We start from the raw sequence: 16,081 nt of genomic DNA, 5'->3' as shown, positions 1-16,081 counted from the left end.
CATAAAACCCATAGGCATAAAACCCATAAAAACTGTGGTATGCAGCACCATCTCCTATCTGAATTTATTGCTATGTTATACATATATAAGAAAGTTTACTTAAAAATAGTAACAAAATTTGAGTTTGAACCTAGAAAAAATAAGTATGAAAGAAAGACAATTGAGAATGGAGAGGGAAAAGAAATGAAAAAGACTGGCTGAGTATGATCAAAATACCATATATTCATGTATGGAAAAAATAATGAAGCTTACTGGAATTGTTTGGGGAATGAAAAAAGAGGGATGGATTTATTAAAATTACACTGTATATGTGTTAGGGTATAAAACACAAGACGAAAACCCAGAGCAGTTGGCAATTGCAAGTAGGAAGTTAAAATTTTATTGTGGGACTTGAAAGAGGAAGGGAAGAATGTAGGAGAAATTAGTGGTAGAGGACCAATGATAATGGAATGCTTTTGTTTAGATAGAAAAGTAATTTTGCAAGAGTGTGGAAAAGAAAGCATGAATCAGCTTTCTTTGTTCCACATTAGGTCACCTAACACTCTTGTCTTTCCCCCTACTAGGTCTTCACATCTAGATCTTCTACTAATGATCACCCTTAGAAGACTTAGAGGATGAGGGCTGTTCTCAGTAATATTTTTGGACATTAGGACTCCAAAGTACTGTCCCTATTCCACCAGTAGTGTCCTGAAATTTGCTATAAGTTGTCTGCATTGGATAGTTCTAGATTCCACTGTAGAGTGTAGTAGCCACTGGATGAATGTAACAGATACTGGGAATGCCTGTCTTTTTTTCTTCAACTCTGAATAACTGAAAGGCAATGAAGTCATCTCATCCTGTTACCCAATCTGGAGCTCTCTAGAGGATTTTTTGGGTTGGTTATGGGACTTGAACTCTGGGCCTGGGAATTGCCACTGAGCTCTTCAACTCCAAGCCAGCACTCTACCATTTTAGGCACAGTGAGCCATTTCCAGTTTTCTGATGGTTTATTGGTGAACAGAGTCTCATGAACTTTCCTGCCCAGTCTGGCTTTGAACCACCATCCTCAGATCTCAGCCTCCTGAGTAGCTAGGATTACAGGTGTGAGTTACTGGCACCCAGCTCTCTAAAGGACCTTTACAAAGTGGTTGCCATCAGTACACAAGTTCATGCTACAAGAAGAGCTTGGGATCATAGGACTTAGACTAGGGAGGAAAATTGGTCATCAATTTTCCAGAAAGTGCTTTCACTTTGAGCACTCATGAGGTGCTTAGGATCACAGCTTACTCCAAAATATATTAGAATCTGGACACTATGTGTGTGTGTGGCAATCCTAAAGTACATGGCAAGCATCTTAGAATGAGAAATGGAGAGCTGTCAGCAACTTTCAAGTGCAGTTCAGGAATTTCTTCTCCATTGACATGCACATTCTAGAACTTCTAACTCCACAGTCAAGAGAACACAAGTAAGAAATATGCCCTTTGTGTGTGATTTTTCTTTGCATATGCCTGATACCATGTTACTTGATGGATCAGAGTCCCAGATTTTTCCCACCTTCTCTTAAGTTGTCATAGGACAAGTTTAAGAATTTTGTTATTACAGAGTATACTGAATCTACATATACCCCAGTGATCAACTTGCGGTTTTTTTTAGCAGTGGATTTCCCTCTGTCAAGCCAGAGTAATAATCCCTAGAGATCTCATCCTTGGGAGTGTGGGTGAATATGGACAACACGCATGGTTTCCAACAAGGTATAAACGAGGTTGCTACCCATGGGCATGAAAAACTTCACATTGGATGTTTTCTTGTCTGCTTGTCTTTGAGCTACTACATAAGCCCCATAGTTTGCAAGTGTTCTCTAACACTAGACATGACCAGAAAGGCATTTACATGCAAGAATTCTTGTCATGAGGTGTTCAAATAGGTAGAGACTTTTTGGCTACTACCCACACATGGTAGGAGAATTTGGTGGCTGTATTTGGGAGAATATTAAGCTGGGTATCAATATGGTTTACATTCTTTTCCTCTTCAATCAGGCACCTTCTCACAGAGGGTCTTCCTTCAAGAGATCCACTAATACAATGGAGGAGCCCTAATATACTAAATTCAGGCTCTACTTTCTATCCATTTAACAACAAATAATGGATAATGAAAGGATTTATGTGAGTTTCTTTCACTTGATATGGGATGAAAATGTCATCAGACCTCTCTGGCATTCTGGCAGCCTGAAATTTCTCCTATTCCTTGCCTGTCTGAGAACCACCAAGATCATTGATTAAGGTACATGGGAGGTTCGGCAAAAGTAGGCATTGATATTGCTCTCTTCATTACAATCATAGAGTTAGATTTTCTTCCTATGAAAACCCATCCCCTATAAACATGCACACATACACACATATGTGTATGTATACATATATGGGCAGGTACACATGTGAGCACATATGCATTTTACATGTTTGTTTATAAACATTTGTATTTGTATATATGTACATATATGTTTATGGATATTTATGATATATACATATATTCACACAGACAAAGAAAGAGAAGGAGAAATACATAGGCAAAACACAGGCAGACTGTATAAAAACAGGGAGAAAGTAATTTCAAATATCAAAAGTTTTGATTTGTAAAATTAATGATACTCATTGTATACTGCGGGACATAAATGCTTTGCTGTGTCATTTCTATGGACAGAGTATATAGTGCCACTCTATGACATCCTGAAATGTCCTTCAATTGGATCCTTAATGCTTCAAGTAATCTATGAGTGATTACTACTGTGTTCAATGTGTTTCAGGGTTAATAGGCCTTTTCTTATTATGGACTGGAAACACAGGACTCATGAAATTATTTGTAGCATAATGTGTCAATATAAAATATTTTCAGGATCCCATCTGGAAGGCCTCAGGGCAAAAAGTCACATGAGAAGTAAAGGAACAGCATCTTAGATGTTCTTACTACTTTGGGCCATACATCACCAACGGGACCTAAAAGTTTGTGTTTTTAAACTTGAATTCCTGTATCTGTAGTGTTAGAATATCTAGCTTCCTGTTAGGGTCAGGAAGTAAAGAAGGTGGAATTCAGTCCTTTGCTGGTTAACCTGGAATAGTGTCTTTTTTTCTTCCTAAATACTATGTCCTTAAGCTTGTAGAGCAGGGAATTGAGCCCTAGGTTCTGAATAATGATCGGGAAAGTAAAACTGGAAAGGACAGATTGGGGTGCTTACTCTATGTACCAAGAATTGTAGAACCAGAAATATCATATACAATGACTCCAGAAGAGACACCACTCAATAATCCGGATAGAACCTGGCCATTTGTGGACAGTTAACCAGTTGAAGAATGTCTGGACATTTAACAAATTGAAGTCCTGCCAGTAGCTGGCAAATGTGTATACATTTATCACACTACTGCTTTTTACTAGATCCAGCCTTTTCTCCTAACCATGAGCTTTGATATGTTCAGTGCATTTATGCAGTAAGACAAGGACTTGATGTCCAGTTGCAAAGACATCTATGCCTAGGCCTTCTCTGCTCTGTGAAAAACATGCTGCTTGGTAGCAGATTGCCTCTGGACTCCCTCGCCTCTGCTTCAGAATTGGCATGACTTGCTCATGTAAACTGGTATTTAGGGCTGGTGCCTTTATGTTAATGGTGACAGCTGAAGAAGCATTCCAGAAAAATATTACAACCCCAGAAATCTGGAGAAGTGCTGATTTTCTGACATCTCCCAGCATGATGTAAAATTTTATATTATTTGATAGTTGCCACTTGACACAAGGGGATATTACAGGGCGTTAAGGAGATATAGTGTGTATGGCTGCAGAAATTTTATTATCTATTTGGCTTAGTGCACTTCATTACTTCGTAAGCTGTGAAAATTATGTCTATGGGTGTCAAATGGAGGATAGGCATAAAAATGACATGTAAATTGCAAGTCTGCTATAAACCTTACCCAGGATGGATTCTAGAATTTCTTGCTCCCAAAGGTAAGAACCAAGTTAAGGGAGACATAGATGGGAAAGATTTCATCCCACTGAGTTTGCTGTTCCCTCTTTTTATCCTCCCGTAGAGATTATTTAGGGAGATCTATTTTAGATAGGGGACACAATTGCTACATTTTGAATGTAGCTATCATGCAGGGGATGGCCAGATCTTATAGTAGCCTAGAGCTGAAATGTAGGACAACAAGCAAAGCCCAAGGTTGATGTCATCCTTACAAGACAAGACATCTATGAGTTCATATTATATCCCCATCAGTAACAGCATTTCTTCAGTTTGGAAGTGGACCAGGGCTGAGAGAGGCACTCATCTTGGTGAAAAAGATACTCTAGAATTTCCTTTTGTGTACTCATACATAGCTCCAGCAAGGCCTGCAGTAGTACAGGCAGGCACACAAGGGCAAGCCACAAGGATCTTTTAGCTTTAAACAGGTAGCCCCTGACCATTCACAGAGTCAGGAGAGTGTGAGTACTTTTATGGTTTCTCAATATTGTTGATGGTCTGCACGTGGATGTGAACATGTTACATGCTCAAGCACATGCATCTACTTTCTCCTCACAGGTGGCATTTAGTAGGAGATATCTAAGTTGCACATGAATGAACAAAGTATTTGATTGACACTGTCCTTTCCATACCTTTTCTACAAAAAAGAAAAATTTCAAAGAAAGTCCAAAGCATTTATAAATATTTTATTTCACTTTATATGTCACTGAAATACCAGAAATCTATTCCATCATTGTTTCACCCAGAACCTTTCTGAAATTTTTCCCTGTATCTCAAAGCCATATAGATCGTTGTTCAGTATGCTGTATAACTTCTCAACAAGTATTCACTGGTTGCAAAAGAATATATTCATGGATTTATATATTTCCACTCATAAGAACACACTAGCATATTCCCACCCACACACAGGCAAACACAATCACACATGTATGTGTGCATGCACACACACACAGCAGACAGAATATCCAGAATAACAGGAATTGTGTTGTTACATTCATGTGACAGTAGTTATTGCTGTGAGGCAAAGTTGTGTAGCACCATGAGTCTTCCTCACTGCAGGGTTGGGTAGACACAGGGTTCCCTGAGTCCTTAGATTTCAAATACAGCCATGTCCTCAACCTTAGTTTTCCCTGAAAATATTTTTTTTGTCCATCATGGCCTGAACTCTGGGCCTGGGCACTGTCCCTTGGCTCTTCAGCTCAAGGCTAGCACTCTACCACTTGAGCCACCACACCACTTCCATTTTTTTCTGCTTATGTGGTACTGAGGAATCGAACCCAGAGCCTCATGCATGTGAGGCAAGCACTCTACCACTGAGCTACTTTCCTAGCCCTTCATGAGTTTTGTGTTCCAGTCTTCAAGAGGCCTTCTCCTCCTGTACACTGCCAATCTCCCCAAAAGCACACATTCTCCTCCAGCTGCAGTCCTGGAGAGAACCTCTTTCTCACCAGTGAGTGGCTAGAGCCGTGGTCACCCTGACTGGAATAAGAAGGCCGCCCCTGAGCTGCCCCTTGGTCCTGGACACTGCAGGTTAGATGGGGCTTCCTGGCAGGAAGGAGCTCAAGCATTAGGTCAGGTAGGGGCCGCAGGGGTGGCCTTATGAAGCCTGTACCAACGCAGTCAGCTCACAGGCTTCTCCATGAGGTTTCCTGCTCATCTGATGCTGCTACTGCAGGAGCTGGTGGCTGGTTGTCCTCTAGTGCAAGTTTCTGCCTCTAACCACCGTCGCTGTTGTAGGTGGACTTGGCAGCTCAGAGAAAGACTGCCAGATAACTTGCTTGCCAGCTGCAGGAGGTCCATCAAGGCCAGGTTGGAAGGTCAGAGTGGAAAGCATATTGGGGCCTGAGGCCAGGCCCACCCTGAAGTAGGCTCTGTCCAGTCCCCAATATGGCCCTAGTCCAGAAAGCACAGCTCAGAACACAGTGCAGACCCAGAGCCAACCAGGTCCCGCCTTAGCTCAGCAGACACAGGCCACAGCAGCAGCAGCAGCTCCTCTAGGGGCCCTTCCTTAGCCCACAGAGCTGCCAGAGGTCCTGGGAATGCGCGCTGGGAGCCAGGTTGTGGTGTGTAAAGTCTGCTGCAGCACTTGGTTGGAACACTAGACAATCCACCCAGTGTCATCAAGGCTTCAGAAGGAAGAAGCTCTCCGCTCCTTGCCATTTTCCCCTCCTCTTTTCCCCCTCCTCCTTTCGCGCCGCCGCCGCAGCTGCTGCAGCCACTGCCGCCCCCCACCCGCCCCCCTCCTCCCCCTTCCCCCTCCTCCCCCTCCTTCTCCTCCCCCCTACCCCCTGTCTGACATCACACACCCCCTGCTTCCTAGCAGGCTTCCTCTTCCTTCTAGCACAGCATTTATGCCTTCCCTGGCATAAGGGGCTCCTTGGCCCTTTGGAGAAGTATGCATGGCCTAATTCAATGAGGTTGGGGACGGGAAGTGGGGGTGTGGATGGCACGCAGGGGACGCTGATGCTGGAACTGCCAGGCACTAGGGCAACTTGTTGGAAAATACAGTAGCTAGGTTTTCCATTTAAATTCTCTTAATGCTAGACAAGAAGCCAAAACTTGTAGTTAAATTTTACCTCAGCACCTACAAGTATTGAATAAAGTCTTCATCTTGAGACCCCTAAAGTATCATGATTACTGGGACTGTCAGAAGAAACTTTTACTAACTGCTAAAGCTGAGAATTTTCTGAACCACGTACTAGGCTTTCAAATATTGGCTTAAAGACTTGGATCTTTGAAAGTGATGGTTATGTCGGATTTAATGAGCATCACTGGCAAATAGAACATTCCAGAGCACTGCTTGGTGACATGACAAATTTTACCTTCTCATCTCCTCAATTTTTCTAATAAGATTAATCCTGTATACCATTCTGTCTTTGTGTTACTTGATAGTAATACACATTTCATTTTTTTTATTATTGTGAAAATACCATACAGAGGGGTTACAATTACGTGGGCAAGATAGTGAGTACATTTCTTATCAAGCATTGTTGCCTCCTCCTTTGTTTCCCCATGCCATCCCTTAAACATTTCATTTTTAAATTAAAATTACAAAAAGAGAATGAGTTTGTTTTAAAGATCTCATGAATAACCACTTCTGAACATGTAAAATAGGTGTTAAACATTTCATTCACATTTAATGTTAGACTTTTACCTCTATTTTTCTCTACATGAGAAATTGCATATACTTCATTTTATTCAAACAGGACTCATATAATAAGAGAGTTTCAAACTTTGTCTCAGGTAAGCTTAATTATATTTTTGTGTTAATCATACTGTTAGACATCAACAAAAATTTGATCACTGGATTTAAATACAGTTAAAAAGAAAGCCATACAAGGATATCCTGTTAACATATCTTTGCATATAATGTATTTTAACCACACTCACTTACTTTGTTAATGTTCCTCAAACTTATCTACAAATAATTTGTGGTAAATGATGTTTATTGTTATATTTCAGTATTTTTTTTCTGTTTCAGCTTATAGTTCCTGGAAATGAGAATTCATTTAAAAGTTATATAATGTATATTATTTGCACTATTTATTAATGATTCTTGACTTTTGTGTTATTTCTATATTACTTCCTGATAATAAGTTCTATTACTAAACATTTCTAAGTCTGAATAATACATGAACTCTCTTCTACAAAAGAGACTGAGATCAGATATGTTACTAAAGTTTTCTGGAGCTAATAATTACCTACTTGGAAAACAAGACTAATCATCCTCACACTTTTAGGCATTAGGACAGGTAGAATTGTGAAAAAGAATATCATTCATTGCCCACAACTAGGATTGGGACTTGTTGCCAGAAAGTCCTGAATCAAAACCAGTAGAGATTAGTAACATGTGTAGTTTATATAAATAATAAAATACAAAGAATATACTGAGATAATCACTTACAGTTAGTGCTTGCTAAAGGTGACTTGGGACACATATTGGTTTCATTCTATTTAGGTATATTAATTTCAGTTGTTATAACAGGATTTCAGTGCTTAATATATTATTCTTCTTTTATTTATGAGATATCTATGCTTCAATCCTAAAATAATCAGAATCTCAGAAGATTCCCTGTAGCATTCTATGTAAACACCCAGAGTAAGCCTTTCAATGGGCAATCTGAGCTTATAGGTCACCTAGTCTACACAGACGGGAAACATGAGCAGTAGAGACTGGGAGTTAAGGGTTCTTTGGCTCTCTACATATGACTAGACTAACCAGGTTTGATGATCTTCTCTCAGTTTTCAATCATGGCTTTCTACTCCATCTCCATTAGCTAGGCCTCACAAAACCATCACCTGTGGCTAAACAAGGTCTTCTGGCACAAGTTATAGATTTTACATCGCACCATTAAGAGTATCACGAGTCTTCTGTTTCCCAAAATCATCATGCCAATGCCTATAAATGCACTGTCATTTAGGAAACACAAACATTCAGTGTATTTGGAGACACAATGTAAGGATAGAGGGCAGTTATTAGGAAGAGTATTGTTGCATGTAGAGCCATGGAATACCTCCAAGAGCACACACAACATCCTAACAACAAAAACTAAACAAATATTCTCATTTACTATTTTGTATAGTCTCAAAAACAGTATGCTTTTGAGCATTTCAGTGGCTGCTTCTTTCCCAGCATATTCTTGGAAGTCCTAATTATCTCTATTGTCTTTTTGGTTTATAAATTCTGGAGGCCCTAGCTATGCACAAGTGTTCCAGGATATGAAGGGGCACCTAGGAGATACAGCTAGTGACTTTTGTAGACTGGTTATTTTCTTCTACACTCTGTCCCACTCTAACCTTCCTTATGGTCCCACTACTACATTTCTCCTTGTTTCTTACCCTGTGACCTGCTCAGTCCATATCTTCACCACTGGGTTTTCCTCTGTCCATCTTGTCATTAATATCTCTCAGAGACAGGAATCATACCTGTTCTCTAGGCTCCTTTTTTCTTTCCCTCTCTCCCCCTTGGTATAATGTTTTTCTTTACTTGTGACAGATTGAGTAAAAATATTATAATACCCAACTAGCCAGAAAATAAAGGATGCCACAATTAATAAGCTAAAATTATGGGAGTCTTTGTTGCAAAAGCCAGTAACTACATGGGGCATGTTTCCCAAATCATGAAGCCCCGAGACAGTTCACTTAGCTTTTAAAGACAAAACCACATCCTTTTTGGCAAGCAATGTGTAAAGGTTTTCTTTTTCCTTTTTTTTTTTTCTTTTCTTGCACAGCATGAATACAGCATGAAAATGAGAATTGTTAGTAAATCTAGCCTTATTTCCTGGAATACTAGGCAAATGGAACATTTTGGTGGTACCCACTGAGCAAAACAACTAGTGGTTTCTTGCAGAACCCTCTAAGTAGACTACAGTTCTGAGATCAGGAGCCTTTTGCTTGTGAAATAAATGGTGCTACTTCTTTCAGGCTTCAGGCTTAAGGATATATAATCTATTTCAGTAAAAAGGCAGAAAACAGAACAAAGCCACATACACGTGGGTTCTCACAAGTCAAATTTAGAGAGGCCTTATCGCCAACTCCCTATACTTTCCGTGGTTAACACAAAAGTTACATGTTCCTCACTTTGTCGTACACAAGAGCAAGGGGTGCCTGTATGGAGGCAGTTGCCCGTAGGCATTTGTGTAGCATCACCAAGATGTAGCAAACATTCTGCACCAGAGGTCCCTAGAGTTAGCTAGAATCCAGCGATCTGATTCCTCAGAGCTGGAGTTACACCATCTCCTTGGAGAAATAAGCTTAATCTTCCATAAGGAGCCAAGTAATTTAATTGAGAAAAGGGACCATATTCACTGTGTAGACACAATCCCTGACTCTGCTGGGATCTTGCTTGGATCATGTATCTCTGGAGTCAGCTAGTAATCATGCCCTCGCGACTGAAACCCCGAGGATTTTGTTGTTCTGTGCTATTCTCTGATGAGGTAGAGAGAAATCAGAAAACTGGCTAGTGGGGTGTGTTTCCTTCCACAGGTACTTTCAGTAAGGAAGTGCTGCATGTACTCAATGCAAAAGTCCAAACACCGAGGGCTGTATGCAAGTATTCCTTCTGGCTGGGTTCTTGGAAGTAGGAGAAGTGGTGATAAGGGTGCCCTCTGGTGGTCCTTATTTCTGGGATCATAAAAAAACAGTAGGCAAACCTGACCAAGTAGTTTGGCGCCAAATCTCTTTCTGAAGGCCCAAATCCCGCGCATGCGCATCATCTACAAAAAGAATGTGTATTGACGAATGCCTGTAGATCTGCTCCCGTTGAGTTCTCGCGGGATTATTTGGAACCCACGGGATTAGTTGGCGTCCGCGGGATTAGTTGGCGCCAGCGTCTTTGTTCTTCAGGTTCGGGTCGGTTGCGTTCCTGAGGAACCGGCATTTGCTGAGGACCACCAGAACTAAATGGCGAGTAGAGGGGAATTTGGGGCTGGTGGGGCTCCAGTAGAGCCCGATAACTCAGTGGACCTAGATAGCGTCCTACAGGGAGAATTGGAAATGGCGCAGGCCAACGAGCCAACTCCACGGCAGTCTGACTCGGAGGATTGCGTCCTACAGACGGCGTCCGAAGGCCCTACTGAGGTGGCCTCAATATCCGCTGCAGACTCTCTGCAGTACATTGAGGCCTGGATAGATCTAGGGCTCTTGGCCCCGCAAGAGGGAGAGGTGTTGGTGGTGTGGAATATTATGGAGGAAGTGGGAGTTCAGATTGAGGTGGAGGAAGGGCAGCAGCAGGAAGAGAATTTTGCTAGAGAACTACCTGGGGTGGCCTGGCCGGCAGAGGCAGCAAGGAGCTTCCCAAATCTCCGTTCACCAATGGAGGAGCTGCAGGATGTTCAATCCCAGCTGAGCTCACTGAATGCCAGAGCTAGCCGGGAGTTTGCTCGCCTAAAGAAGAAGATAGCCGAGAAGTGCAGATCCCATTTCGATCGCAGAAGGACTATCATCCAGGCCATTCCTGGATTTTGGGCCAAAACTGTATCCTTTAATAAGAGTCTAGTTAATAAATATAATCCCTTTATGGTTTGTTGAAGGGTGTAAGATGTCGAACCTATAGTGGGGTGGGATGTTTTGGAGTTAAATCATTGGGAACATTTTCAGGGGAAGAAAGGGTTTAGAGAGTACTGTAGAGGGCTTTTTAGGACCTTCATATTCTACTTACAGAGAACTAAGGAGATAATGATTTAATATACCTAGCATAACATTCTGCCTCTCTGCCAGAGTAGTTGATAATAGTCATCCTCGAACATGGAATGGTATGGAAGATAAAGGCCAGTGGGCAACCTTTCCTCCTTTCAGCATCCATATTTGAGTCCAGTAGTGCATTGAGGTTTTGTCTCATGTTCACATATCTCATTTCTTTCTATGTGCTGCTATAAAACAACTACGTAATATATCAAGAATTCCCAGATATTCATACAAGTTGAAACTAGAATGTGAAGATGTGACCTTAGAAGAAGGCCAAGGAGGTCATCAAGCAGTCATTACACTGAGGGAATTTGGTTGGAATAGTTTTTGATGGGGCAAGAAAATTTTCTTAGGACCATTGTAAGAGAAAGACACAGCAAATCCAAAGACTTCCATGAGTTCAAACAGGCACCCACATTCTAGGATGTTCAACGCACTGATTTTAAGACACTGCAGACAGCATGAGCTTTGCAAACCCTAGATCCTCAAGACCTGAGGAAAACCCTAACTAAAGCACTAGACTAAAATTACAGAATGATGTCTGACTGTCAGATGTTCCCAGACCCATTTATTCATAGTTTTATACACTAGATGTTTGCTTTTAGTTCTTCCTTTGACAGCCTAAGTGTTGTCCCTTGACAAAAGCCAGATAATGAGTCACCCACAGATGTCATCCATCATCTCTGAGCAAGATGAAGACTTGCTCAAATACATGTTGAGTTTAGAGGTAAGAAATATTCACTGGGAATCTGGGAGTGGGATATGCTTGCATCAGTGCATAAGCTATTGGTATACTTTGAGACAACTTTGCTGCATTCACAGGTGGAAGAAGTGAACCATGGCAAAGACCTACGTAGCGTGGTATTTTACTTTTGTGACAACCCTTACTTCCGCAACCATGTGATCAGAAAGGAGTACAAGCTCAGCATCATGGGTATGAAGTCTCTATGGTTGTTGATTTTGGGGTTCTCCTTTTGTCAGACTTGGAAGTGTCTGGACATCTGCTACTTCATCCTATAGGATATGAGGAGTGTGCGTCCAGTGAAATGCAGTGGTTTGGTGAATGTGTAGGTGAGATCATTGCCAGCTGTTCACAAGACTCCAAAAATTTGACATTCTTTGACTGGTTGAGCAACTGTAAGTGGCAAGGCTCCAACAAGATTGCTGAGGTTTGTCTTTTCCTAACTTCATAGTGTGTGACCTTTGTGGGTTACCTGGCTCTGATCTGGGTTTCAAAGTCAGTCTTCTTTCTCATTTTTCCATTCCAGATCATTATTGAGGACCTATGGCTTAATCCTTTACACTACTACTGTACAGAGGATGATCCTAGGGGACAGTACCAAGAGCATTCAAGGTGAGCCAGGAAAGGAGGACTAGGGGGCCAAATTCTGTAATACCTAGGATGTCCATATCAGCTAGGATCTCAGTGACTAATCTTAGCATGCAAATTATTCATACTTTGTGGAGACAGGAACTAGAGCAAAATAAAAGGAACACAGAATTCTTTTAGTTCTCTGGGGATCAGTTACTAGACAAAGACAAAGAAACAGGGATGAAGTCTCAAAGGTTTTTTGCCTTGAGTCACATAAGTCTTATTTGAAATTTGCTTTTATGTCAGGACTGAAAAAACTCCTTTCAATTGTGACTCACCTGGAGTCCTCTTTCATGCTACATGTCTACACATGCTACAAGGACTATACCATGTCTTTGAGTCCTGTGTGGATATAGTTCCATAGCCTTTTGGAGTAGCAGGAGGGATTTAATCCCTAGTGTGAGGCACTGAAGACTATTATTAGAGAAGATTTCAGATACTGAGTCTCACTATATTTTTTCTCAGGGAAAAATACGAGTTTTGTCAGTGTTATTCAATAGAGAACTATGTCAATATTGATTTCATTGAGAAATTCCAGTTTGCTTGGTAGCTTTATGGCCCAGGTTTATATTAAACTATGTATGGATTTTTTATGTTATTTTCAGAAACACCAGTTTCACAGATGAAGAGGATCAAGAAACCTCTTTTGCTAGCTTTCAAGAATACTAGTGGAGCAGCTTTCCAGTGGAGTCATCAGGATTCTGTGTTGTTCTCAGGCGCAGAAACCACAAGATGAAAATATATTCACTGGTGCAAAATATGAGAGATCTTATATTTCATTGCTATTAAGCAATAAATGTGCATGAACCATTTTGTCTTTCACTGTAATTTGTTGTGTAGGTAAAATTTGTTATGTAGTGTATAAGTCAAGCAAATTTAAAGTGCTAACATCTGTGGAAACCCCTAATAAGAAATTCCCAGGGTGAGGACCTCATGCAGAAGACAAGTGCTTAAATCATATTGGAAACACAGCATGATATTTAGAATTTACCTGGGTTGTCTGTTTTCATAGGTCAACAAAGGACCTGGAATTTAAGTATCTGTATTATTACCCCAAGAGTTACAACTGAAATTAGAGGTTTCTTTGGACAGATTTGTATGTTGTTGTAAGTTCCACAGCGTTAGAAGGATTGTACTCTTGCATGTACTCTAGGTACTATGCAGGGTTCTAGCAGAGCACAAAAGTAAAATGATAATAAGGAACCTTTTCACTCATCTCAGTTCTGTTTCCATTTTATTCATAGGCAAGCCAAGCTCTCCCTCTCATCATTTCCAAGCATATCTGTAGGACTCATAACAAGCCTCAACTGTGATTTCAGTTCCTAGGTTTCAGAACAGTACCTCATATGATAGATACAAGTTAAGAGACTTTAGTAATTTTTGTATCACATTGGTCCTCCACAAACAGGCACCCCCTGTCCATTGTTTCCACACAGATAATAATGTAGGAACATTTACAAATGGAAAGGTAAAACAGGAGGTATGATATATCTCATTTATGATGCTTACTGTTGGTTGCTGGGTTAAAGTTGGCAAGGAAAAATATATTTCCTCAACAGGTAACTCTTCAGTTTTAAGAAAAATTTGCCATGGATATTAGATTCATTCTATATTAATCATTTTACTCTGAGGTATTCTGATTCCCAACACATGCAGTACACTTCATTCTTTTAAGTTAGTACTGAGTTAAACACAGCTTGGGGTTTTCAGTGTATAAGATAATAAGATGCGACTGGTTTTCTAACTACCCTGAGTAAAACTGGTACTTCCAAGTCACACTACAATCATGGAATTCCTTCAGGTGCTCCAAAAATGATAAGCTATTAATAGCATTGCTAGTGGAAGGAAGATCATAATTTCTGTTTTCTAAAATGTTACCTGAGGCCTAATTCTTATCTTTTAATTCTTCCTGTGTTATCAAGGCTCTCTATAATCTAGTGTAAACACAAGACAGAAAAAGACAAGAGTATCAGGAAATTTATTTTGTAGCAAGAATTGAGGCCCAAACTTGCTTTATGGAAAAAACATTGAATAATTTTATGGAAGAATTCTGTTTGTAGTTTCTGTGAACAGAACACTTAGATCATTGGTTGCTTACTGCTCTTCAACTTAGTTCATGGCTATTGCCATCCAAGAGTAGCCTTTGAGTACTTCATGACTATATGATCAAGAAGCTTCAGATGGTGAGTGGTTTTGGTAAAGAGAAGGCGTGGCACAGGTATTTAGCTACAAGAGAGTCCTTAAGATAAGCATTGTTGATGGAAAGGTGGGCATTTTTTCTCATAGTTCAATGGGCATTTGCCTAAGCAAGTATTTATTAATCCACCTCATCTTAAGTTTTACAAACAGCCGTGTATTTCTGCTTTTATCTTGGTACATCTGTACTCCCTTTTTCTGTTTCCTCAATGTCCTGAAAGCCAAGTTTTCAGGAGCCAAAGACACAGCAGTTAGATTCAAAAAAAATTCTGTAAACTGGCTTCGTGACAACCCCTGTCACTGTATTTTATTCCAGTGTCCTGCATCTTATATATACAATTTTCTAATTTGGGAAGGAAAGAGAAATAGAAATAACAAAATGCTGAAATAAGGATACAGGATGACCCATTATAAGGAGATACACAAGACACTGTTGAAAACCAAACTTTACAACTTTGGCAAGGGGAGGGGCATGAGGGTTGATGAGTGGGGGGGCAGGGGGAGTGTAGTCTTGGAGATGGGAGGGCAGGGATGGTAAGGGAAAAAGGAGGAGGCAACAATGCTTGATAAGAAATGTACTCATTACCTTGCTCATGTAATTGTAACACCTCTGTACTTTATTTTCATAATAAAAAAACTTAATAAAAGGAGGCGGGTAACAATGCTTGATAGGAAATGGACTCATTTCCTTGCTCATGTAACTGTAATCCCTCTGTACAGTACCTTTACAATAAAAATATATATTAAAAACTCATGAGATTGGCATAGTTTATTTATTAGGATAGGACACTTGTGTAAAATGCATATTAAAAAACTCATGAGAGTGGCTTAGTTTATTAGGATAGGACACTTGTGTAAAATGCAGTGTGTGCATGTCTCTGCCCAAAACATCTAGGCTTGCATGAGGTTAAAGCCTTAGAATGGTGACACAAAATCTGTGTATCTCTTTGATGTGTAAGAGAGTATACTTTTGTGTTAGTTCATAATGCATTTATTTCTCTTGCCATCCATAGAGGTAAGTGACATTTATCATGGCTCTGCAATGAATAGGAGCTTACCTGCTTGTTCTACAGCTACAAATACTCTATTTCAATTAGACGAATCAATAGAAAGGAAGATTTTTCTATTGGCATTTCTGACATTTTTCTTTTGACCCCAAATTGCCATCTGTTTCCCCAACATCTTTTCTTATGATCTCCTGATGACTTTTTTGCCATCAAATAGGTAGTAGTATCTCTGGAGAATATAATGTGAACTTCCAAACTGACTTCTCTGAAGTGTCAATATTTCCATTAGAAATGTAAGTAAAATAAGATAGGAAATAAAATAAGATATCAAAAAGT

At 40.2% G+C, this 16,081-nt stretch overlaps 1 protein-coding gene across 1 annotated transcript; it reads left to right on the top strand.

The window, feature by feature from the left end:
* Positions 1-10,387: 10,387 nt before the first annotated feature.
* LOC122115533 (testis-specific Y-encoded protein 1-like) lies at positions 10,388-15,661 on the top strand. Its single transcript, XM_042689020.1, has 7 exons — positions 10,388-10,960; positions 11,820-11,897; positions 11,993-12,104; positions 12,191-12,339; positions 12,439-12,524; positions 13,148-13,226; positions 15,652-15,661. The coding sequence occupies exons 1-6, from the start codon at positions 10,388-10,390 to the stop codon at positions 13,209-13,211; spliced, it is 1,062 nt and encodes a 353-aa protein (XP_042544954.1). The 3' UTR covers positions 13,212-13,226; positions 15,652-15,661.
* The last annotated feature ends 420 nt before the right edge of the window (positions 15,662-16,081 follow it).

This window comes from Dipodomys spectabilis, unplaced genomic scaffold (assembly GCF_019054845.1).
Source record: "Dipodomys spectabilis isolate Male_0828 unplaced genomic scaffold, ASM1905484v1 ptg000120l, whole genome shotgun sequence".
Lineage (NCBI taxonomy): Eukaryota > Metazoa > Chordata > Mammalia > Rodentia > Heteromyidae > Dipodomys > Dipodomys spectabilis.
Note: the sequence above shows the minus strand (reverse complement) of the source record. Positions and strands in the feature narration are given on the sequence as shown.